This window comes from Epinephelus lanceolatus, chromosome 8 (genome assembly GCF_041903045.1).
Source record: "Epinephelus lanceolatus isolate andai-2023 chromosome 8, ASM4190304v1, whole genome shotgun sequence".
NCBI lineage: Eukaryota > Metazoa > Chordata > Actinopteri > Perciformes > Serranidae > Epinephelus > Epinephelus lanceolatus.
In genome coordinates this window covers 33,662,723-33,688,654 of record NC_135741.1, presented here as the reverse complement: position 1 = coordinate 33,688,654, position 25,932 = coordinate 33,662,723, and the positions used below count along the sequence as shown (strand labels likewise).

At 40.5% G+C, this 25,932-nt stretch overlaps 1 protein-coding gene across 2 annotated transcripts; it reads left to right on the top strand.

Moving 5' to 3' along the window:
• Positions 1-1,284: 1,284 nt before the first annotated feature.
• clcnk (chloride channel K) lies at positions 1,285-22,745 on the top strand. 2 transcript variants are annotated; one of them, XM_033629922.2, is made up of 21 exons: positions 1,285-1,360; positions 1,489-1,648; positions 4,658-4,789; positions 4,882-5,010; positions 6,059-6,198; positions 6,322-6,399; positions 8,145-8,220; positions 8,800-8,925; positions 10,944-11,028; positions 11,339-11,440; positions 11,930-12,014; positions 13,846-14,004; positions 15,266-15,335; positions 15,511-15,621; positions 16,160-16,376; positions 18,237-18,370; positions 18,795-18,865; positions 19,275-19,355; positions 20,730-20,816; positions 21,059-21,114; positions 21,514-22,745. In XM_033629922.2, the coding sequence occupies exons 2-20, from the start codon at positions 1,495-1,497 to the stop codon at positions 21,095-21,097; spliced, it is 2,076 nt and encodes a 691-aa protein (XP_033485813.1). In that variant the 5' UTR covers positions 1,285-1,360; positions 1,489-1,494; the 3' UTR covers positions 21,098-21,114; positions 21,514-22,745. The 2 variants fall into 2 exon arrangements, with proteins under 2 accessions (XP_033485813.1, XP_078026331.1); XM_078170205.1 differs by having other exon boundaries at positions 21,059-22,745.
• The last annotated feature ends 3,187 nt before the right edge of the window (positions 22,746-25,932 follow it).

Here is a 25,932-nt window from a genome sequence, read left to right as displayed (position 1 = left end):
AAAATTACCAGAAGGAGGACACTTAAAATTTTCTGGTGGAGGACCTCCAAACCGCCTGTCTTGTATGTGTCCCCCCCACCCCCGGTATTAAAATGAGACCCATGACCTCGATAATACAACTGTTCTGCAATAAACCCCTTCTTCATTAAGATTATAATGCTCAGTTTTTGTTGAAGCTGTTGGTGTTGATTCAACTTTATGGTTATTTTAGAGGCTTCAGCTTGTGGTTCTGTTGTTTAGTCGAATCACACTGATGTAAATATTGTGGACAAAACAAAAGAAAGACCTGTCTTTCAGACATAAGGTACAATATGTGCTAATAAGAATGATAAGGCTATAATTTGTCCCACCCTAAAAGGTTTAACAGTAGTCCTGGCATTATGTCCTGATATATTTAAGTATTCAGGGTGTTTTGTGTTTGTTTTTCACTTTATGTAAAATGCTTTTACACACTGTGACATATTGTGTGACATTTTTCCCACAGCAGGAAAATTAGAAAACGTCAAAAGACAGAAGTGTTGTGTTTACGATTTGTTTCTGCTGCCCCCAAGTGGCCAAAAAAATTTATATATTACAGCAGTTTTAACTTGCCTATGATTGTCTGTAATGGTTCTCATACTGCCACCCCCTCCAAAAAAGGTTCAAAGACATTAATACTCACCACTTCAACCACACTGACTATGGGCAAATAAATGATAATAATAATCAAAACCATTTTAAATCTCTGTATCACAAACAGAAATGAAAAAAGAGATTTCTTCAGTTGCCGAAGACCATTTTCCTTAATACAACAATGTTTGACTGCACATTTTACTGCTGTAAAACAAACCTTTACTGTTCTATGGTTTGTGTAGACATATCTCCAACTGACATGGATCTTTATCTATATCAATTCTTTCCTGACCTTTATTTAATATCTCCCGCATTGTTATATCTTTCTGCAAAGCACCCTGTAATTGCAGCTAATAAAAAATACTATTCAAATATTATTGTAAAACCCTCTTGACCTTGAAAATAGTAGTTTGACAACACAAACAGATATGAACATTATGATCACCACTAGTACCAGCTGTTCATGTTCACATTTATAGGAAATATACTACACTAGAATCAATTATGTTCTGTATCATTGTGGTTATTATTACCAAAAATCTATCAGACAGCAGAGTAGCATGAAAATGTTTCCGTTCTGCAATCAAGCAAGGGCACATGTTCTTTTAAAGAGTTAATATTAGCTACCCTGTCAACCGTGACCGCTCCATCACTTCTGTGCTAATACCTTAACAGAGGTCAGTGGTGGTACCAGCACACCTACATGTACACATGAATGGACATATAACACCTGCAGTGCAACCAGAAGGTAAGTCTGTTTGATTTCTATTTGTGTTTTGCAGTAGATATAAGAACAGGAGTGCACTTATGTTTTTTCTATCACCACTGAGCCTGTATGTTGTTTGAGACTGTGTTAATCACACAATAACACCTCAGAAGAACATGAAGGACCTGGATGATGCACCTTCTGGGAGGGAAATCATTAGAAAGAACAACAACTGGGAGCGAGAAAATCAATCAGAGACAGCCCATAATAAGACTCCTCTCCTTGGTGATCCATGGAAACCATGCAGACGGTCCCGCGCAACTGTCAAAGGTCAGACTGGGGAGGAAAATCATTAGAGTGTGATCAATACTGCCCCGATCAATACATCAGAGAGTGGCTATTTTTAAGCCAATCTGCATTTGATTTCATGCATGAGCTTCGTTTGGCATTAATGAGAAAGGTCAAAGATTATTGTTGAGTTCAAGGACAACACAGTAAAATGTGCTAAAAGACCTTTAAGATATGATGATATGCAGGATATTATAGGAGACAGATTGTGACTGTTTTCATCATAAGTATGACCTGTTGCATATATATAAATACACACACACACACACACACACACACACACACTTATATTAGAAGGTCTGTGTTTTCTTCTGCTTACATCAGACCACATCCTAAATGAAGATCAGTCTTACAGCCCTTTTCCTCTACACAAACTTAGTAACCCATAACCTGGAGCTTAGCATAGCTTTCTAAGAACCTTGTGAGACAAAGGGCCCCTGGGCGCAGATATGCCAATGGCCCCATCACCTCTCTTACACACACACACATATATATATATATACAGTACAGGCCAAAAGTTTGGACACACCTTCTCATTCAATGCGTTTTCTTTATTTTCATGACTATTTACATTGTAGATTCTCACTGAAGGCATCAAAACTATGAATGAACACATGTGGAGTTATGTACTTAACAAAAAAAGGTGAAATAACTGAAAAACATGTTTTATATTCTAGTTTCTTCAAAATAGCCACCCTTTGCTCTGATTACTGCTTTGCACACTCTTGGCATTCTCTCCATGAGCTTCAAGAGGTAGTCACCTGAAATGGTTTCCACTTCACAGGTGTGCCTTATCAGGGTTAATTAGTGGAATTTCTTGCTTTATCAATGGGGTTGGGACCATCAGTTGTGTTGTGCAGAAGTCAGGTTAATGCACAGCCAACAGCCCTATTGGACAACTGTTAAAATTCATATTATGGCAAGAACCAATCAGCTAACTAAAGAAAAATGAGTGGCCATCATTACTTTAAGAAATGAAGGTCAGTCAGTCCGGAAAATTGCAAAAACTTTAAATGTGTCCCCAAGTGGAGTCGCAAAAACCATCAAGCGCTACAACGAAACTGGCACACATGAGGACCGACCCAGGAAAGGAAGACCAAGAGTCACCTCTGCTTCTGAGGATAAGTTCATCCGAGTCACCAGCCTCAGAAATGGCAAGTTAACAGCAGCTCAGATCAGAGACCAGATGAATGCCACACAGAGTTCTAGCAGCAGACCCATCTCTAGAACAACTGTTAAGAGGAGACTGCGCGAATCAGGCCTTCATGGTCAAATAGCTGCTAGGAAACCACTGCTAAGGAGAGGCAACAAGCAGAAGAGATTTGTTTGGGCCAAGAAACACAAGGAATGGACATTAGACCAGTGGAAATCTGTGCTTTGGTCTGATGAGTCCAAATTTGAGATCTTTGGTTCCAACCGCCGTGTCTTTGTGAGACGCAGAAAAGGTGAACGGATGGATTCCACATGCCTGGTTCCCACTGTGAAGCATGGAGGAGGAGGTGTGATGGTGTGGGGGTGTTTTGCTGGTGACACTGTTGGGGATTTATTCAAAATTGAAGGCACACTGAACCAGCATGGCTACCACAGCATCCTGCAGCGACATGCCATCCCATCCGGTTTGCGTTTAGTTGGACGATCATTTATTTTTCAACAGGACAATGACCCCAAACACACCTCCAGGCTGTGTAAGGGCTATTTGACCAAGAAGGAGAGTGATGGAGTGCTGCGGCAGATGACCTGGCCTCCACAGTCACCGGACCTGAACCCAATCGAGATGGTTTGGGGTGAGCTGGACCGCAGAGTGAAGGCAAAGGGGCCAACAAGTGCTAAACACCTCTGGGAACTCCTTCAAGACTGTTGGAAAACCATTTCAGGTGACTACCTCTTGAAGCTCATGGAGAGAATGCCAAGAGTGTGCAAAGCAGTAATCAGAGCAAAGGGTGGTTATTTTGAAGAAACTAGAATATAAAACATGTTTTCAGTTATTTCACCTTTTTTTGTTAAGTACATAACTCCACATGTGTTCATTCATAGTTTTGATGCCTTCAGTGAGAATCTACAATGTAAATAGTCATGAAAATAAAGAAAACGCATTGAATGAGAAGGTGTGTCCAAACTTTTGGCCTGTACTGTATATATATATATATATATATATATATACATTTTGTCTGTCTCTTTGTAATCATTGTGTGTCCCTTTGTGGTCATTTTGTGTCATTTTGCCTTTGTTTTTTGTCTCCTTGTTGTCATTGTGTGTCCCTTTGTGGCTGTTTTGTGTGTCTTTGTAATCATTGTGTGTCCCTTTGTGGCTGTTTTGTGTGTCTTTGTAGTCATTGTGTGTCCCTTTGTGATTGTTTTGTGTCTGTTTGTGGTCATTTTGTGTCCCTTTGTGGCTGTTTTGTGTCTCTTTGTTGTCATTTTGTGTCCCTTTGTGGTTGTTTTGTGTCTCTTTGTAGTCATTTTGTATCCCTTTGTGGTTGTTTTGTGTCTCTTTGTTGTCATTTTGTGTCCCTTTGTGGTTGTTTTGTGTCTCTTTGTTGTCATTTTGCATCCGTTTGTGGTTGTTTTGTGTCTCTTTGTAGTCATTTTGTGTCCCTTTGTGGTTGTTTGTGTCTCTTTGCCGTCATTTTGTGTCCCTCTGTTGTTGTTTTTGCCCATTTTTGTTGATATTTTGTTTACCTTTGCAGTTCTTTTGCATCTCTTTGTGGTCTTTTCGAGTCTCTTCCTGGTGGGTTTGTATTAATTTGAGTGGCATTTTGCATGTGAAGGCCATGGAGCCTCCTGAAACTTTGGGCCCTTGAGCCTGTGCTTGTTAGACCCATTCAGTATTTCATCCAAGCTTGTGTGGCCGTGGTACTAGGTACTTTCTTGCATTTCCAGACCTAAGTTCTGCATATGTGCAATTAAAAATGTTATTACATTTGAATGCATGTTTTCTGGCCTCACAAGACACAAACTGTAGAGAGACTAACTGAGATGTTTGTGCTCTTAGTGTGGCTGCTGAAGCTGAGGTGTTGTTTGGAAACAGTGTGTGGGATGGAGTGGTATGGCTATGCTGCTCTTGGCATTTTGACTGCCATCCTCAGCTTCCTGACGGACCTCTGTGTGGCAAAACTGCTGGGAGGTACACACACACACACACACACACACAGGGCACAATCTGAATGAGCAAAGGTCATCACAGATCATTAATGTTCTCTTTCTCTCCACTTGTAGCTCACCAGTGGCTTTATATGAAGTTGGAGGGAAATAGTCTGCTGCAGTTCTTCTGCTGGACTCTTTACCCAGCATGCCTCTGTGCTGTTGCATCATCATTCTCCCACAACATCTGTCCCTTCTCCACAGGTCTGTCCAGCAACAGTTATACAGCTATAGTTAGCAACAAGCTAGCTGCTAAAGAGCAAGATATCTGACCTGGTATTTTCCTTGTAGCTTTTTGATTTAAAATCAAAACGTACACAGAAAAGAAGGAATGGTCGGTGAAATATAAGTGAAAATTCATTCATTTCATGGTATTTGTTTTAGTGAAAGATTTATTAAGCTAAAGGCTAGAACCTGAACAAAGAAAATCAGATAGAGTAAAGCTCATCACACATTACAAGGAAACTATAAAAGAAGGAAAGGTCATGCAGCCACAGTTTAACAAGGAAAATGAGCACATTTAGGCCCCTACATTAAAAAAAAACTTCAGTCGACATCACGTAATGTGTTCTTTTTTTTTTTGTGAAAGGATTTTTTAAGTCAAAGGTGAAACAACAAAGATAAGATGGGTTATGGTGTTATTTCACACACCTGTCCCAATGACTTCAATAGAGGTGGCATCAAAGTCTGGCTCCAAAGCAAAATTCAAACGCTGTCACTCATGTCATGTCCTCACCTTCTTTTATAGTTTCCTTGGCACAGTACAGGATACAGTATTTCCATTTTCGGTGCTGCACATGTATTCTTGAAAAAGATTAAATATAGAACAGAGACGTATGTCTATATTTCTCACTCCTTTCTTTCCTACATGAAGTAAATGGCATTAAGGAAAAGTCAAGTGTGATATTATCCATCAAATTCAGAGAGCGGTAAATGGAGACGTAGAGTATGAAAAGTCAAGTGTGATTTAATCTGTCTCAGAGAAAATCTGTAAAGCATGATATATAAATGAGACAGCCATATATGCAGTTTTTTTAAATGTTGATGTATGCTGGTGTTGGATGCAGTGCAGGAGAGGGCTTGGTGGTCACAAACTAAATTATGCTGTGATGCTGTGATGATATGCTGATCGTCCGTATTTAATTATTCTGAAATCACTCCTGTGCATTCTCTTAGAACAGCTTTTTCAAAACTTCTTGATTGCTTCTTGAGTCTTTTTAAAATACTGTCCCGTTACTTCATTTCTGCTCAGGCTCGGGGATACCAGAGGTGAGGACTATGCTGGCCGGTATTGAAATGCCTCATTACTTGTCTCTCACTAATATGTTTACCAAGTTCCTGGGCCTTATCTGCACACTGGCAGCTGGCAGCACTGTTTTCTTGGGCAAAGTGGTGAGAGACGTCTCAGTATACCTGTTTGTCATGCAAAATATGCAGCTATTCTTTAAAAATGGCACATTATGCAATTTTGTTACATTGTAAAAACAGTACTATGTATTTGTCTCTTACCATCAGGGTCCATTTGTGCATCTCTCCACCATGGTTGGAGCCTACCTGAGCAAACTCTGCACTCTTACACAAGCCAATAAGAAGGTAAAGCCACAGTAATACCACTTTTCCCACATTTCTAATTGTGTCTAATTGTAATCAGCCTCTTTTAACTAATTTTAATGGGTTTTTCTGGCCTGTAAACTCCCCTCTCTTCAACTTTGTTTACAGCAGGAGCAAACAGGTATTTTCAGCAGTCAGAGTCCAGACAAATCCACCGTACACAACTCGCCGAGCACAACACAGACAAAGTTAGCAATTAGCTTGTGTACATATTGGAGCATTTAGCACAGGGGTTCCCAAAGCTTTGATGACAGAGTGCCAATGTAAGAAGCCAGCGTATGATCGAGGGCTGCACAGGAATGGTGCACAAAAACAACATAAAACAAAATGTCTTTTCCATCTCACTTCCACATTAAACTTCCAAGTTGTCCACCAAAATTGATATTCGGCATTGATGACAGAATGAAGGCCTACAAGTAGGCCTTATTCCTGACGCACTTTAAGGTGTCACTAGTTGCCGTGCAAGTCATAGCTTATTACAAGTTGTAATTCCCAACCTGACATGTGCTTAGGGGCAACACAGCTTGACACAGTAGCCTGGTGTTTTAAATGTAAGCTATAAAATTAAAGTATAAAAAGTTCATGGACCAAAAAATTGTTTCTGTGGGCCGTCATTGTCCCGCAGGCCCAGTGTTGCCAGATATATGATAATTATCGTATTTATACAATAGTTTTAGGGACCATACGATATATGATAAATACTTTTAAAAAGGTAAAATATACAATAGTTTTGGCATTTCCGTGTACACACAGTGCGTCGTTTTGATTTACGTGAACAACCACACATCAACAGAAACTAATGCCTGCTCATACCCGATCAGCTGATACCTGGCTGGCGTATCCCCCCTCCTCGCTACCAATCACATCAGTAGCGCTCAGCTCCTGTTTGTTTGCGCAGCTACGCTGGCATTGACCAACAAACTTTAGGTAGCCACTGGAAAAAATAAGTGAACATGAGTTCAGACTCGGAAGAAAATAGTACTAAGAGAAAAGAGTCCAGTAGCACAGACACAGGCACCGGTAAGAAAACAAGCAACCCCGCCGGGCACAGCAGCTTTATCGCCTTGCCTATAAGGGCTATTGCAGTTCCATGCACATAGAATAGCTTTGTTTTTAAATGCAATGTCCTAGCATGTGTTGTTTTAGTACATACGATAGTTTGGGTCAAAATGCGATAATTTTAAAGCGTCAGTACGATATTTCTTCATTTCCCATCTGGCAACAATGCACAGGCCACACTTTGAGCATAAAGAGCCTAATATTTCCTTTGGCAGTTGGTGGAGACCAAAACAGAGCTAAAAGGGAGACTATTGGACTAACATGTAACATGTTGCGGTATAACACGACTCTGAATTACCAGTGCTAATGTTGTTCAATCACACAGTTGGGAGCGTACGAACAATGTGCAGATTGTACTACTTGCTTTTAAGATTTCAAAATGCTAATGTCGCTCAGTGTTTTTTCCAAATTTGTAAATAGGCAACTGTTTGTGATACATATACCAAAATAGCTTTATAAGTTGACAGTTGCCAAAAAAAAGAATTAGTGCAGGTTCAAGGAACAACAAAAATTTTTGTTTGTAGTTTATAAAGACAAAGACATTTGGTCAGAATAGAAACAGGAAAAATCCCCAGGTGTGGAACAATCATAATGCATGTTATTGTTACTTTTCATATAATACATACGTCTGAAAAGAGACAGCACATTACTGCATACTTCTCTTTTAGGAAAAAGCTGCTGGAGAGATGCTGGTTGTAGCTGCTGCAGTCGGTGTAGCCAGCTGCTTTGGCGCACCCATCAGCGGTGAGAGAGCCAGTTAAGGTTCTGCATGAGGAATTTCTATGTTTCTGCTCGTGCTTTATCTGCTCTTCTCACACTTGTCTGGTTAATGCGTTTCCACACTTGATTTCCTTCCTGTTAGCTTCGCATAATTGGTCTCCCCTTTTATCCTCCCTCGCACCTCTCCTCCTCTGACATGTTTATAAGTTCATTCACAAATCATTTTCTTTCACTTCTTCCTTCTTTGATCACCTTCAGGCCGAATATTATGGTCCTCTCAGCTCGCTGTTTATTTCATTTTGGTAATCTTGTTGGCGGTTCAGCATCTCAGCTCCAAACTCCATTTGTAAGATAAACTGACAGCGTAAGACAAATTAAAAATGTCGTTATCATTATTAACATAAAATATTCGACTGTCGATTAACACTTGGAATAAATGCATATTTTTACATTTCCTTTCCATATGATTATTGCCACACATTCAGGCAAAAGGATCATTTTTCACTGTTGTCTGAAGAGTTATGCTCATTTAGCTGAGAATACTTACTGCCTTTTTTAAAGAGTCGTCTAAAGTGACTTCTTAACCTTCCTCTGCTCCTGTAGGTGTGTTGTTCACAGTGGAAGTTATGTGTTCTCACTTCGCCCTGAGGCATTACTGCCCGTGTTTCTTCTCAGCCGCCTGTGGAGCATTGACCTTCCGCCTGTTCTCAGTGTGGAGCGGAGATTCAGGTAATGAAGGCCCTGATTGCCCCCTCATGGTCAACAAGGAGAAGGTTCATGAAAGAGTCACTGAAAACTTGACCTGAGGAAAAGGCACCATAAACCCAATAACATCAGCTAAGACTCAAGTTTTTGGAAGCGTGAATTCAAGCTATCTACACTATATGGCCAGAAGCATATCACTGCTGTCCATATACTTTTGTTTACTTTTCATCTGAGGCTTTTTAATGGTGTGAGCATGGGCTCTTTGTTCCAATAAAGGGGAATCTTAAAGGAATACTTCACCTGCAAAAATGACTATTTGAATGCCAGTTATTCATATTGTGTTACTTTGAATTTGTGAAGAAAACTTTTTTCGTGCATGCCTCCACAGAAAACATATTGAGTTATTAGAGACCATGTTCCACAACAAGAAATCTATATCAAAACATCCATTTACAAACTCTCAAACAACTCATGCAGTATAATCCATAGCTCATTTATCCAGTCATACGCTCAGTACTTCCCAAACACGTGTATTTTTTGCTAAAACCTTACTCACTGAAGTGAATGTGAAACTTATCTATAGTCTCTTCAAAGCTAGACTCCAATATTAAGGTTTATTAGCAAAGATGCATGTGTAATCAGGGTTATACTGCATGAGTTGTGTGAGAGTTTGTGAATCAACCTGGTCTCACTCCAAAGTCGTTGAAATCCAGGACAGTGACCTCCAGTGTCAGACACAGACGAGAAAAAACTGTCCTGTAACGCTGGCATGATAAGCGGCCGGTTGATGTTATAGCTGAATGGCGCCCAGTGGCATCAGGGACACACACGTCGGGACAAGAACGAAAGTTAAGGCAACGAAAGTACGGCAGGCAGGAGGAATCCTGGATGGGTCCAACAAACACTAAAAAATTCTATACTCTACACTCTACAAATTATAAAGCCAAACCCTTTCTTTTTCTTTCTTTTTTCCTAAATATGCGTAAGTTGTTGAGGGAAGAAAGACATCAATTCGCAAATTTTGAAAAAAGACTGAATGTAAATGGCAAATTTCCAATTAAATTGTAAGAGTTTTTGAAAGAAGACAATGCATGTAACAGGGAGAACTTGACACGGCATCCCAGAACATCAGCAACCATCACACCCAGGGTACCTTGCACATCGTATCTGGACGTGGAAATTCCATGACCAAACATCAATACGTGACGAGGTCAGAGCGAGAATGTGTTGTGTAAGCAGATGTTTTGATATAGTTCTGGTGTTGTTAAACATGGACCCCAGTCAAAAATTCAATGTTCACCATTTTCTGTGGAGGCATGGAAGAAAAATAAAGTTTTCTTCATGAATTCAAGGTAACGCAGAATATAATTAATGTACAAATGGTACATGGTGTGGGTGAAGTATTCCTTTAATACTACACATACAATCATACTTCAGAAATTTTGTGCTTCCAAGTTTGTGGCAGCAGTTTGTGGGTGTCTCATTCCTTTTTCAACATGACATGCACAAAGCCAGTGTTTTTTGAGTTCAGTATGGTAGGCAATCCACCGATAACAGAATCTGTTGGAAAGCCTGGACGAGTGGTAGCTATATCTTATTAATGCCCATGATTTTGGAGGGAAATGCAAACAGTCACATATGACTGTAATGTTCAGGTGTCCACATGCTTTTGGCCATATAGTGTATGTGCTGAAATCAACCAACAACCCTAACAATTTGTAAAAGAGGTAATAATATTATTATGTCTACAGTGAGCTTGGTTCAAGCATTTTTCTTACATAACAATGGACACAATCCTTTTTTTTCCAAAGTAAATGTAACACTTTGGTCATGTAACGCTTGTCAGTGATGCTGACAGCTATCTAATTACTTGTCATGACAATAACTGGGAACATCAGCTTTGACAAAATTAGCAGAGACATTCAGACTGTCAGACAGTGAATTTCAATAAAATCTCAATGCAATAAAAAGAGGGAAGATTAGATTTTGAGAGGCTTTGGGAGAAAGTGGAGGGATGACTTCAATTTGTTGTATGTCCACAGAGACTCCTCAGGCGCTGTTCAAAACTAATTTCCCCACTGCTTTACCTTTCTACCCGATGGAGATTCTGCTGTTTGCCTTCCTGGGGTGAGTTTGCATGGTTACAGGTCCTCTATTTGTCAGTGTCTCACGAATAAAAAAAGTGACATTAGGTATCCGTAATCATATCAGTCACACTGAATAATCTTACCAGTTCCAGTTCTGCTGAGTTTTCCTCTAATCAGCATTCAGTTTTTTTCCTCCTCATTTCCTGTCCTCCTCTTCTTCCTCCTCTTCCTCCTCCTCCTTGTCTTCACTTTCTCATGTCTAATGACTTCAAATAGTCTCTTGCTGCCTGCGTTAAAATAAGCTTCTTGTCTCCCACTGTGGACTGAGTTGGCCTTCTGTCTGGAAACAGGCTGCTGTGTGGCGCCCTGAGCTGCTGCTACCTCTTCTGCCATCGGTGGATCCTGCGATTCACCAAAACAAACCCGACCTTCATCAAAATGCTGACGATACAGTGAGAGCTCTTTACAATGTGAAGGCCAGATTGTGATGCAGTGATGAGTCACCTGCTGCGTAAGACAGATTCATGAGATTCTGGGAGGAGTATTAATTCTAGCAGATTGATGGGCCAGTGTCACCGAAACATAATGAGTTTATCTGAGGATAACTCACATTACACAAAAAACTAATCAGACTCTATTACCCCCAAATCCTTAACTATAAACAACTTTATGATGAAACTGTGCAGGGTCTTTTAAGCCACATTTAAATGGTTTACAAATCCCCAGGGATTTTATCTATACTCCAGATCTAAGCAGTGTAAAACACTGTAAACCCTTGAAAGCATAGATCTGATAAATAGCAGGTCTAGTGCTAATGTTTATTCTGATGGGTTCACAGAGAGCAATCAACTCATTGAAACCTATTAAAATTTCAATGGTAATGGCCTAAATGAAAGCATAACACAACAATGGTGCCTGTGTATATGAATATCTCTCTGCAGGAAGGGTCTATACTCAGGCATGGTGGCCTTCCTCCTGGCGTCGCTGACGTTTCCTCACTTTGCTGGACAATACATGGCTTCTAAGGTAGGAATGAACGAAATGTAAACGCATAGTCCATAATATTTGTTACCCTGCATGGCAGACGGATCCTTGTGATCACACGAAAATCCATTTTGTCAGGCTTCAAGTAAAGCGACTGTGTCCAATCAGCTTCCTTTGAGGAGCTAATGACAGCAACAGGCATGGTTAAGGCGTGGGTGATGACAGGGAGAGGTGACTGTTAGTTCAAAACAACAATGGCAGCTCCTAAGTTAACTTAGATGCTGCAAAAGCATCGGTTATATCAGAACTGGAGAGTATTTCTTCACTGAAAGAAGAGCAAAGAGCAGCACTGAAGGCCTTTCTTGATGGAAAAGATGTTTTTGCTCTTCTCTCAACTGGCTCATGATGGATTGTTCACCCAATAACTTTCCAAGTATTTTTGGCCTTGTTCCAAACAATTTCCAATGACAGTTTCTCAGACATGTGTAACCATCTGACACGACAGGTTATAATTTTTGTGTCAATGACATGGAGCCATATTGTATATATAAGAATTTTGTGTTACTCAACTCAAGGTTTTACTCCTTTACAAACATTACTGATGGAAATAAACCTTTAATCAAAAGCACATTTAGAAATTAATGCAGACTATAGATTGTGGCTTTAAAGGATAAGGCTGGAGATATCCTATATTTTTCTTATTGATATCAAATCCCATGAAAAGACCAAAACTTTACTCTGTGCCATGGGCCTCAATTGTTGTTTAAAAACTGTTAAAAACACACTGCTAAACCAAACGGTGCACACGGTGATGTGTTTCTTCATTACCATGAACACAGACAGATGCTGCGCTCCATTTGAAACTGGAGGTCGGAGTTAGAAATGATGTCACACTCGAGTTGATTGCATTCCACTACAAAACCAAAGTGTTACTGGTATTTTGTGCCTACACCATCACCAACATGTCCACAGATAGAAGCTGGACAATACTGTGTGTATGACTGTTTTAATGAGACACAAATAACACAGAAGTGCTAATAAACAATATTTCACTGCAGCTTTCACTAATGTTGATGCACAGAGCAGCCATCTTGGATTTTGAGGTCAGGACGATGAGGTTCCTCTTACTTTCCGAGTCAGAAATCCAACTTCAGGGGGCGTTCCAGTTACAATTTTGGACAGGGAGGTTGGAAATTCTGACTTTCTTGTACAAATGGAACACACCAAGATACATTTCAAGTCAAGTCAAAATTGCATACACCCTCCTGTGGCCATAAACACTCACTACGACAACATGTATAGCTATGTCAGCCTAGATTGTCTCCATTTTTTGAGAAAACAAAACATCTGTCACCATTTTTTTGTTTGTTTTGGCACAGGGAGATTATATTCCCTTTCTTAACCCTGTGAACAAAACTGTTGTTTTTTCCCAACTGATCTGTTAAGGAGCACCAAACTGCTTCAGCTGCTGAAAAACTGGGAATGCAGGTTTTGATTCAGACGTTAGGAGCAAGGCTATAAATCCACAGTGACTGGCTTTCTGAGGAAATTATTTTTTTTAGGTTTTTAGCCATGCTATCAGAGTGCAGTCTCACAGAGCTGCTGGGGAACTCTTTAAAAACAAAACTGTATTTATGTGACCCATTTTTAAGACTTACATCTTCAGCAGGAACAAATGGGATAAAGGCTGAGTGCCACAGACAGGGTAGGGTAGTCAGAAAACATTGAGAGACAGACAAATAAATTGTCTTGTCTTTTCATGAGATTCGTAATAAAATAATGCCAGCGTTGTCCTTTAATGTTCACCCTTTGTTTCAGTCTGATTTCTCCAGTGTTCACACATAAATCTGAATGGCAGTAATCTCTTTCACAGCACACCATGAAGCAGCTCCTAACCTCCTTACTGGATAGCAGGCAGTGGAGCTCTCAATCTCACAATGCCTCTGTTCAGCTGGGGCCCGAGCCTCTGTTGGAGTGGAATTCATCAGGGAGTCCAGTCTTCCTTCCTTTGGCTGTCTTTCTGCTCATGAAGGTACAGGCTATGGATAAAGCCAATTAAGGAGTCTTTCATCTCTGTCTACCTGCACTGATAAGCAACAGGCACCAAGCTCAGTCATCCATTTCCCTTTGGCTCACAGTGACCCATAACTGACATAGAGTAATTGACATTTTCACAGTAGAGTGAGTGAGCTAAAGACTCTTTAGCTTTTGGGCTCAAATGTCTTCTGATATCTGATGCTCACTTATAACAATACTGCAGATGGCAGCTAGAAATCTCAGCAGCTGGCCAGGCAATGGCACAGTCACTGGTATTAATCAGAAACCCCTTCAGCCATATATGTTTTATTCTTATTTGTACTCCAAGCGGAAGGAAGCTTGCCTGATATCAGACAGAACTGACAACTCGTTACACTTGATTTTCATCTTCAGTCTGACAGTGCCTCCAATCTAACTGATTTCCGTCGGGGAGGCTCACTGGAGACATATCCTACATCATTTTAAGTCCACCCTAATGAGTAGCAGTAGGGGGCAGCTGTGGCTCAGAAGAAGTGTGTCATCCACTAATCGGAAGTCAAGTCAGTCCCTGGCTCCTCCAGTCCGCATGTCAAAGTATCTTTGGGCAAGATACTCCATCTTCCATCGGTGTGTGAGTGCGTGTGAATGGTTACTGAGTAGCAGGTGGCACCTTGTATGGTAGCCTCGGCCACCAGTATGTGAATGTGTGAGTGAATGTGTGTGTAGATGTGTGTGTGAACACTAGAAAGGCGTTATACAAGTGCAGTGCAGTGCAATGCCAACATACTTGTTTTGCCAGGGTTTTCTACAATGTTTTTACTCCTCATTGGTTCTGGCGCACCTTGTAAACAGCTTGACAACAACTGGACAATGGCATGAGTCCCACCTGTGGTGCTGATTGGAATAGGGCTCCCCTTGATTTTTAACTGAGAAATCGCTGTTTCATGTCACCTAGGTGGAGTGGGCTGATTCAAAGGTCTAGACCAAGGCAAGAAGGGGGCCTTGCTTACTGTTGCAGAAAAATGTAGCATTGTATGTGGACAGTTCTGCATTGAGAACAGTTTCTTAAACCTCAGTGGAATCCACTTACTAAGACAGTTTACCCATAACCACACGCAGATGTGAAATGTAAATGGGCCTGATTCAGTTAATTTGATTGGAGAGCACTGCAAACATTTCCCTGCACACAGATTGACAGTGACTCGTCTGCTGTGCTAGCAGATTTGTTCAGATGGTGAGGAGAGATTTGACAGTCTGTCTCTGTTGTCGGTTCTCAGATGTGGATGTTGGTCCTTGCCTGCACTCTGCCTCTGCCAGCTGGATACTTCATGCCAGTGTTTGTCTATGGTAAGGGAAAGCAAAGCACTTGGACGAGTTTGATTTGCAAATTACCTAAACGGCACAAGTTTGAGGAATTTGTCTCATTGCAGCCTCTCACCAGAATGTTTAAGCTCTGCTGTAAATTGAACTACAAAGATGGAGAAACTCTTTTTATGTGTTAATTCTAATTTCTGTTCTCCAGGGGCAGCTTTGGGCCGTTTGCTCGGAGAAGGAGTAGCTTATGTGTCTTCCACTGGACTGACTTCAGGCCAGCAATGGGCTTCTATAAATCCTGGGGGTTACGCACTTGCTGGTAGAAAACCTGCAATGGCTCTTTGATGTTGATATAGTGATGACATAACCTGTATATCTGCAGTGTTAATATCCCTCTATCATCTTACTAATCCTATTCTGCATGTTGTACCATCCAGTGCAAGTTTTTGTACACCCCTCTGATTTTAACATCAAATCTGCCAACAGTTAATATGATAACATCTGATAATTTTGATGTAAACTCACACTAGAAAATGAGTGATTAGTGTTTCATATTAGGATATAAAACAATATGTTAGATAAAATTTGGACGTAAACTTGGGCCACATCTGCTACAGTGTTGCATTAGATTTAACTTGGGTTCAGAGTTTCTCACTGACAACCAGAGTAATGTTGATCAACTCTATGATAACTATGTTCATGTCAAAGGTGCCTGGCTTATACTATATTTGTATGACGTGTTTGATAAAGTCTGATAAAATACTGATAAAGAGATACTGATCAAAATATTAGTTAGAATACTAACTGCAGTTTGCAACATCATTAAGTAGTACCTTAACATTGTTTCTGCTTTGTAGGTGCAGCAGCCTTCTCTGGGGCTGTGACACACACCCTGTCCCCAGCTCTCCTGGCATTAGAGTTAACAGGCCAGTTCAGCCACGCTCTACCCATCCTACTCGCCACTCTGCTGGCCAATGCCGTGGCTCGCTCTGGGCACCGCCCATCTTTCTATGATGCACTCACAATCAGCAAGAAGCTCCCACACCTGCCCTCTCTGATGAAGGCATGCCCCCGGTAAGTAACAACAAAGTGTCTGTCTGATTAAGGAAATTAAGTTTGGGGATGATCATCTCTTTGGTCAGCGGTTAAAATGAATAAATAAATAATTCAGAGTGAAATATTTCAGCACATGTTGAGTAGATGCCACTAAATTTGTCAGATAAAGACTCAGATGATCCCCTGACTTTAATTTTATGCCAATAATCTACCATAACTTCCACTTGTCCAAGAATTCAGTTTACAACACAACTCAAAAGCGATGACTAAATTCCTATTACCGTCAGCTGTACCTTGAGATTACTGCCAACTGTATGCATTTCATTAACATGCTAAATGTTACACACCAGCACAAACCATTTTACCATGCTGACTATGCATGTTAAAACGCTAACTGCAGCATTTAATTGAAAGCACAGTTGAGTCTAATTACAGATGAGCCACTCTGAGAGCAGGTGCATAGAGGATTAACCATTCACATTTAGGTAATATGTCTTTTCTCCAACATTCCCAGGCTTAATTGGACATTGTTTACTCTACACTCCTCTTATTCCCTTGACTGGGTCACACATACCCATAATTGACATTCAAACTGACATTTTCACAATACAATAAGCGAGCTAAAGACTGTTTGACCTTCAAGCCTGAAATGTCTAGGGATATCTGATGCTCAGTCACAGCACAACACTGCAGATGGAGGGATGGATTTTCAACTGCTAGAAATCTCAGCAGCCATCCAACTAATGGCTGAGTCACCGGTATCGATCAAGAGTCCCATCAACCACCCACATATCTATTATTCTTAATTTGTGCTCTGACGGAGGAGAACCTTACTCACAAGGGCAAAAATAGGACTTTTATTTGGACACTTCTCCATTTAGAACAGTTTCTTTTACCTGCCAAAGTAAAGCATCTCTAATGCATTAAGCACTCTGGGAGAGATTCACTTTTTTCAGATGGTACACCTGCCAAAAGATTCACTTGCGGTGGCTGTTTTTTTCCATTAAAATGTAAATGAGCAAGTTAGAATATTTACCACACACTTCTTCTATCCAACCGTTGTATTTATTGGTGTGGTCTTTGTGCTGAAGGCCACAACAAAAACACTCCCTGCTATCTTTCAACATAACCACCCCGGATAATAATCTGCTGTGTCACTGATGAGACATAAAAGGGAGGTCATTTTTCCTCACCAGGCATTCTGCTGTGAATATAAAACTCCTTGAAAGCACTGATTGAAGATACAAATAAAGAGTTGGTTCATTCCTATTGCGACAGAAGGTTACATGGCTTATGTAGCAAATGTATTTAAAATGAATGATGCTTTCCTCAAACTGACGCAGGAGTCGTTTGGGAGATGTAAAATGAATGCAAATTAGATCAGCAGCTACGTCTCCAGACTGCCTTGGTGATAGCAGTTAGCAGCCCCACTAAGGTTTTTCCCTCCTCATCTGTCTCTCACGCAGACTGGATTTTAGCCCCTAATAATGTGTCTAGATAAAAATCAAGCCGTCATCACCCACTGCTCCTAGTTGACAACATTCACGCTGAGACAGCTTCAAGTATTTTTCTGACAAACTCAGACTGCTCACGGATCATCTTCTTGTCTGCCAGACACTACTTGAAACTACTTGAAAATGTTTCGCCAGAGCCTCTTTTCAAAAGTTTGAATGCTACCCTGTAAATGTGCTGACAGAAGTGGCACTATAATTTGTACCTGGGCACCAACATGTCAGATCCTCTTTTATCCCCACATTCAAACCCTGTGAATCCCTACAACCTGAGAATAGTTTTGAAAAGGCATTAACCTCATTTATTATTTGATTTAACAATGAGTTGCTTTCATTGCAGGTGTGACACGATTCATCTCTTTTGCAGGCTTCCCTCCACACCAGTTGGACAGGTTTTGGGAGTGAAATCAGTGCGGCTTCAGAAAGCAGCTGGGCCAGTGGAGGTTCAGCATGCTGTCAACACCAGCACTGACGCACAAATCCCTGTGCTGGACTCACATGGTGTGTAGACAAAGATGTTTGCTAGTATTTTACCCCAGTCTTTTTATTTAGGGAGTTTTATTTTGTCTAGAGGATATGGAACATTGGCACAAAGCCAGCAGGATCCTTTAGAAAACATCAGGTCAGACATATAGTTATGACACCACATAGAGTCCCTGAAAAGAGCAGAAGAAAATGATGAGAGAAGTGATGAAAATTGTAACCGTTTTAAAAGCTAAAGCCGTTCAGCAGTGTGAAAATTCCTCGATGAGGGGCTGCCAAGTGTGTGAAGATAGTCAATCGGCCAGTTGAGCTGCAATCACATGGATGAATTCATATGTTTTCAACAGGGGACTCACAGCAGTCTAGAGAGCTGCACACACTCTAAACTGTAGCACCAAATGTGGCAAAGAAAATTGATTTCCTCTATTTTCTTCTGTTGAAGAGTCGCAGATTATCCTGGGCTTTGTTCTCCGATCAGAGCTGCTGATGTTCCTGCGTCACTGTAAGACTGAGGTAAAAGGCTGCATGGAGTCAGACAGGTAGCTGCAGGGTTCAGAGGAAGGTAGAGCAGTGAACTGTCTGCCGCTGTTTAAAAGGCAGGTCATGTCTTCACAATCCGAATCCAGCATTGACTGAATGTAAAACAGTTGCAAAAAAAAGAGGATGGGAACAGGATGTATGGACAGGACTGCTGCCTGGCTCGAAAGCTCATTTCATGACAGCTAAAGGTCTTATGTAGTGATGGAAAAATAGAGCTGCTTATCAAAATAGATTGTCCAACACTGAAGACAGTAAATTCTTTCAGACAAGAGACACAACTGTGAATCATAAGCTCTCAAAATCCTGACTGCTACTGAATGACAAGCATGCATCTTACAAAAAGTGCATACAAATGTGACTATTTTCATGCTGTTTTGTGCAGACTCTGGAGAAACATCTGGATGATGTCTGCAGCATTTACCCAACCTCTGTCTTGTTATCACCTCACAACACTGTTCAGGAGGTAGGAAGGCTGTGAAAACATGTCATTGGTATAACTGAATTTAAAGGAATAGTTCAACACTTTGGGAAATACTCATTTACACTTTGTTTTTAGACTTAGATGAGAAGATTTTTACCCCTAAGACGTGGAGCTGGAGAGGCGATTAGCCTAGCATAGCATAAAGACTGGATGTAGCCTGGGGGAGCTAGCCTGGCTCTCTTTAAAGTTCAAATTAACACCTTGTGTCTTATAAAACTGGATACATTTTTCTTCATCACAAAACAGTTAGCTATGTAACTCCTACTCCTCCTTTCGTGTTAATAAGTGTAATTTTTTTTTTGTATCTTTTCATTCGCAGAGTGTGGCCTAGATGTTTTCCTGTGTTTCCATTTATATGCTAAGCTAGGCTAACCATATTGACTACATTGTTTAGCTGTCCGGCCCACAACTTGATTGTTGAGGTTTATTCCCACTGCACAGTGGAGCATTTAGCAGCTAAGGATCCAGATATATCCCTCAGGACTTGGATGAGACCAAGACTAGCCAAAAACAAGTAAAAACTGGTAAGGGCATAGGTTTCATTTCAACATCTGGGGGGGGGGTCACATATAAAACTGTGGGTCTGGGGGTCATTCTGTAGGAAATATTGAGCGTCAAAGACATTATTTCTGGTGTCAGTTGACAGTAGAGTGGTGCAGGAAGGACTACTGAACCTAAAAATAAGTTAGCATTTTAGCACTTCAAGTTCCCTCCTTTTTTTAATGGGTTTATGGTTGTATTTCTAAAATAAGACTTTCACGTTTTGTTCCACAACATAAAAAAACATCAGTAAATACCACCCTCATGATTTTTGAAGCTTTTACATGTCATAAAAAATGCAGTTGCTAAAACGAGGCTAAATTAGACTACAGAACATCATCACCCTCAACATGGCTTCATAGCCTTGTTGTTGTGGCAACGTTAAGTTGTTAAGTAATTTGTAGCCTAATATTAGCTATTGAATTTACCCTCCGAAAGTCATAAAAAGGTGTTCATTTGTGAAGATGATATTGCTAAACAAAATGTGAAAGTATCATAAACTTTTGTTTGCCATGGAGTTTATTTTCTGCAGTAATCCAAAATCTGATCACATCACATTGACTTTTATACATTGACTAGACACTGACGAACAACAGTGGTTATGTTTTAATTTTTGATCAAAATTATTGCTAGTGACAGTTCAGTAGTCGCTGGATATTGGTGGGGACATAATCCTTGTGTCTCTACCAAATTTTACACCATTGATTGGTATTAATCTTTTTATGTAACTCTCAGAAAGAAAGTAAACAAGTATATTTTCCCAAATGGTGAGCAATTGTTTAAGAATCGGTTACTTCAAACATTGTTTCCTCACAGGCCCACAGTATCCTGAGTCTGGTTGGAGCTCAGACCTTGTTTGTCGCAGACAGGGGGAGGCTGGTCGGACTCATCACATGGCCAGAGGTAATCAGTGCATATAATGTGTGTATTCCCACTCACCAAGACTCAAAAATATAATTATGCATACAACTTGATTATCTTCCTCTGTGTGTGCTTATCTCATCTGTATGCACTTTGCAAACAAGTCTGTGTCCCTGTGCGAATTTGTTAACATTATGCAGAGTGTGGGAAGCAAAATGGCTACTTACAGATTCATAGCTGTCTCTTTCCTCCCTTGCCATTTCTTTCTCTATTTTCTCCTCCAGATGAAGAGAATATTAGAAGACTTGGCCACAGAAATCTAAGCATCAGCACTCAGGATGTAAGCTCATCCCTTGACCTTTTTTTAAGCAAACACTAATCCATCCCTGTCTGATTAATCGTAACACAAGCCTGGCTCTGATAATGATATCACTTCTTCATTACCCAAGTGTCACAATATTTGCACACAATCACAAACAAGCTAGAGGCTGTTGTCTTCTATCGTAATTAGCAGGATGTCACCCACTGGGGGGATAGCACCTTATCATGTCCATTGAGCCGCACTTTGTGACACAGCAATATTAAAAGTGTCCATAATATGGGGGATTTAAAGCAACACCTGTAAAACAGTTTGCACACCAATTAACACAATGTAACCCTGCTGATGTGTTTTTTTTTTAGAGTTTGGGATTGACTTTTTACTTTCCATGATGCAGCCCTTGGTTTCTTTTTATTTCAGTACGCTATGAAAATCACGTTGCAGACCACTGAAATATTCTTGGGAGAAGTAAACCATCACATATCCACCACAACAATATTGCCTGGTTTGACAAAGCTGCATCAACATCTTGTCATGATTGAAGCTGGGTGTCATTTAAAAAAATACAATACCAGTCTCAATACTGTGAAAGTGATACAGAAACCAATAGAATAATTCATTTGATTACTTTATTTTTCTACATTTGATACCATCATGTGAATGGAGGCATTGAGTTGTGAAAAGAGCCACCAGACACCACAGGCGTGTAATGTAGCCATTCTTTTGAATATTTTGGCATCTCAGCACGATGAACTGTCTGCTTCATCAAATACATCGTGCTTGACTACACCTCACCACAGACTGTATGGGTTGCAGCTGCTGCTGTAGTGGTCCAATCACACATCACATTAAATGCTTGCGAGCACAATAGTCATTTTTTTCTAGGTCTGGGTTCAAACAAGATCAAATGCGAGTATCGTTTGAATAAAGAAGTTTCAATACTACTTGGCACTGGGTTATTTCAATCAATACCTCAAAGATATCAATTATCAATACCCTACCCAGTTTTGCTAAATCCATTAGTATATATTTGATATCGGTTTCTTATGCTGTCAGCCAAACAGCACACAGAGAAGCACCATGATTGTCCTGAACCAACCAAAAGCAACTAAGCTGAACTAATCAGTAGAAACGAGTGAGTAGATCTACCTAGCTAATGTTACCTAGCTGATATAGCTCACTGCAGGCCTCATTTGTTGTAGTAGTGACCCACAACTTAATGCAATCCACTGTCTGCATGTCTGTGTATGTGACATAAACCTAACTGTTCTTAGTAATGTTAAATGTCCACAAAGACCAATGTTATGTTACCATGTCATGGAGAGAGGAACTCAGCTTGACAGATGGGCCGACCTTACCATGTCCAGCCTGCTCGGACCAGTGGCACCAGTCGGTTTCGACTGGGAGACGAACCGAGCCGTTGGACGAGACAATAACTGAGGCCCAAACTGTGAAAGTCAGGTCAACATTTCACCAAGACAACGATGGTTAGAAACCAAAGCCGAACTATAGGCTTCACATCACAGTGTAAAAGTGAACCACCACATCACTGCTGATCCAGAAAGAAGGACATGAAAATAAAGGGAAACTTTGCTGATATTCAGTCAGCTGTGTGGCACTACAATGTGTGCAGATGAACAGTGTTTGGCTTCCCCCTGTGCCACCAGTGTGTGGACCTCCACCACAGGTCCTCCTCTGGCAGGCAGGGAGTTCCAGAAAAGCCAAACAATGTTCATCTGCACACACTGCGATAACACACAGCTGGTTGAATATTGCCAAAATTTCCCTGTTTCCCTTCACTGGTTACCATAGAGCAGAGAAGGACTTTATTCAGTGTTATTATATTTAAAAGCAAAAGCAGCATATATTTAGTTGTCTGTACCTTCAATAGCTAGCTAGCTACACTTTCCTGGGTTTAATTTTGGAACAGGGGAGAAACATATATCTCCTTTCAACCTTTCCAGATAACAAGTATCCTTAACAATCGTGCCCCAGGCACAACATTTAGCTCTAAATCCACAAAAGCAGCCTGAAAATGAAGGAAATGAGTGATGGAGCACAGCTGTGGAGTTGTCAGACCCTTGTCAGAGCTGGCTGATGTTGCACTGTGATTAGCCAGTCTGCGTTTGAGGGGCAGAACCTAGCAAAGGGTCAGTTTCCCCTTAAATGTTTGGAGTCCTTAGTTAAAACTGCTTCAGTCTTCAGAATAATGTGCATTACATATTTTCTCATAGTAGCTATAAGGTAACGTGTTGACTGATTTCTCACATTAACATCAGGGATATGGCATGAGTTGCCTTGGTAACGAGGTTACTGCTCAGCTTAATCAAATCTTGATTGCAGTCTAAATTACTGTGACTGCATTTCTGGTAGGATAATTAAAATTCAGGAAAACTGTGAATACAATTATGTTTGTTGCTTGAAGGCAGATTTTAAAGGATCTTGTTTGCCTAGCATTGGCCAGCATTTCGATTGGTTATGATAACATTTTACTCAACAGTGTAATTACTGAGATCTTAGACCACAGTAACATCATTACACCAGACTTGTAAAAATAAAAGCAAAGTTTTAATAAACTGTAATTAACCTTCAATGAATTATTAAAAGCCATAAATCACACTTTAAGACTGAGGGGGTTATTATCTAAGGAGATGACATATGCTTGTGCAACTCATTTTCTAAGGACATTTAAAGTGAACGAAGAAGGAAATTTATTTCTTACAGTTCTTTATGCAACAAGATTCTAATCTAGTAGCATTAAATCCCACTTCTGAAGAGCAGCTCCAGTCTGTGTTTGCTGGTTACATGTTCCAGACACTCTTTCAAAGTGTTCAGACACTATATTGATTTTATTAAAAGAACCATTCTGTCTTTATAAGCAAAGCTACAGTGACTTGCATCTTGTCAGAGTGAAACCGTCCAGTTCGATACTGTTACATTTCCTTCGCACAGCAAAGCTACCATAGTTGTTGTTCTTGCTTTGGCATTGGCACCCCCAGAGGGGGGCAGGGGAACCCTGACCCCTCCTACTGGCCACTCTTCTCTAAAATAATTAAAGGTTGATATCCCTGTCTTTAAGAGGCTGTGGCATGCACATTTTTTAATCTAGCATGAAGATCGAAAGACAGCTTAAGGCATCCATTTGTACCCACCATGTTGGCATATCTCATCAGGTAGAGGGCCAAATAACGCTCCAAACTGAAGCTAAATTTTGGCAAGGGAACAGCTGGCATGGCGACTTTCAAAGGGGTCTCTTGAATTCTCACTTCAAGTTATCTGAATGAAAATGGGTTCTATGGGAAAAACGAGTCTCCCCTAAACTTCAGAAGGCTTGTTCCCAGTGAATGTTTCATTCCTTACAATTTATGTACTCTTTTAAATTAAATAAGACCAAGAAAGTAGATCACGTCACTCCTGCTCTGAGATCTCTACAATGGCTTCCTGTCTGTCAGAGAATCTACTTCAAACTTCTACACTGCTGGTTTACAAAGCACTAAATGGTTTAGGGCCCAAATAGCAGCATTTAATTTTTATGCTCCACATATGTGGAACAAACTCCCAGAAAACTGCAGGTCTGCACCAATTCTCACTTTAGAATCAAGGTTGAAGACTTTTCTGTTTGCCGCTGCCTTTTATTAAATCAAATATTTATTCTTTTTTTACACTACGCTGTAATTTTTATTATTGCAGTGTAACTTTTAATCATATATTTTATGCCTGTTTAGTGTATTTTAACATTTTATTTCCTATTCTTTGGTTCTTTAATGAACTGCTTTCAAATGTCCTTTTAAAATGTTTTTCTTTTGCACTTTGTCGTGATGCTTTTTTATGTAAAGCACTTTGAATTGCTTTGTTGCTGAAATGTGCTGTATAAAAAAACTTGCCTTGCCTTGCCTAAAGCTGTATATTTGTCTTTAGAAAGAATCAGACAACTATTCACAGAACAATGAATCGCTTAAATGTATAAAAACCTAACACATTAAACAGGATTGTTGTGGAACTCAAAGTGTTAACCGCACCATTATTACTCTATATGTACATCAGATAATTTGTAATACTAACTGTAAATTAAAAAACTGATTTAATTGGTCGCTTAGGGTGCATTCACAGCAGGATAGTCTGGGGACTCAGGTTGATTGGGTGAGGAATGCCGAAAACTTTCACACCTTTATTTGGTTCAGTTGACTTTCACACTGCACCAAACCACCTGGACAATGTCACGCAGTTACAATAGCTGCTCTTTTGGGGCGGTATTGCCCGAGAGACCACTGACCAGAGAAAGAAAAAGAAGAAAAAAAGCATGAGGAAGAGGAAAACCCAACTCATTGATTGGCCAGGACTGAAAATGGAAGTCCATCCCCTTCAGCTGGCTTGGTCACCACAAAAACAATGGAGCAACATCAAATTTATGCAGACTTGGGGTAAGCGTCTGCACCTCCTCACTACTCCACGTCTGCCCACGAGACATTTTTCAGCTTTTTCTTGTTTTTACCTCTGCTTCCCGGTTCACACCATTGGCTTTGGGTTTTTTTTCTACCTAAAATGCACCACGCTCTACGTCACTTCCTCTCTTTGGTTCACTTCTTCTCTTTGGTTCACCGGATAGTCCGTTTGCATTTCCCACTGTAAGCAAACTGCACCAGGGTTCACTTGCAAGTGAACCGAGACCCCCAGTTTTCAAGTGGACCAAGGTTCGCTCATTGGTCCGCGCTAGAGTTCGAATGGGCGTTCACACCACTCCAAATGAACTGAACTATCCGTAGAAGCGGACCAGGGTTCGTTTGAGGCGGACCAAATAGCACCAGTGTGAATATGTCCTGAGTAGCACAAAAAAACAAG

Bases quoted from the DNA above. Each gene is read 5' to 3' on its own strand.
- clcnk (XM_033629922.2), top strand. From the start codon at position 1,495: ATGAAGGACCTGGATGATGCACCTTCTGGGAGGGAAATCATTAGAAAG. The intron at 4,790-4,881 runs GTACACACACAC...CTCCACTTGTAG, and splicing joins TGTGGCAAAACTGCTGGGAG to CTCACCAGTGGCTTTATATG. The intron at 14,005-15,265 runs GTACAGGCTATG...GTCGGTTCTCAG, and splicing joins CTGTCTTTCTGCTCATGAAG to ATGTGGATGTTGGTCCTTGC.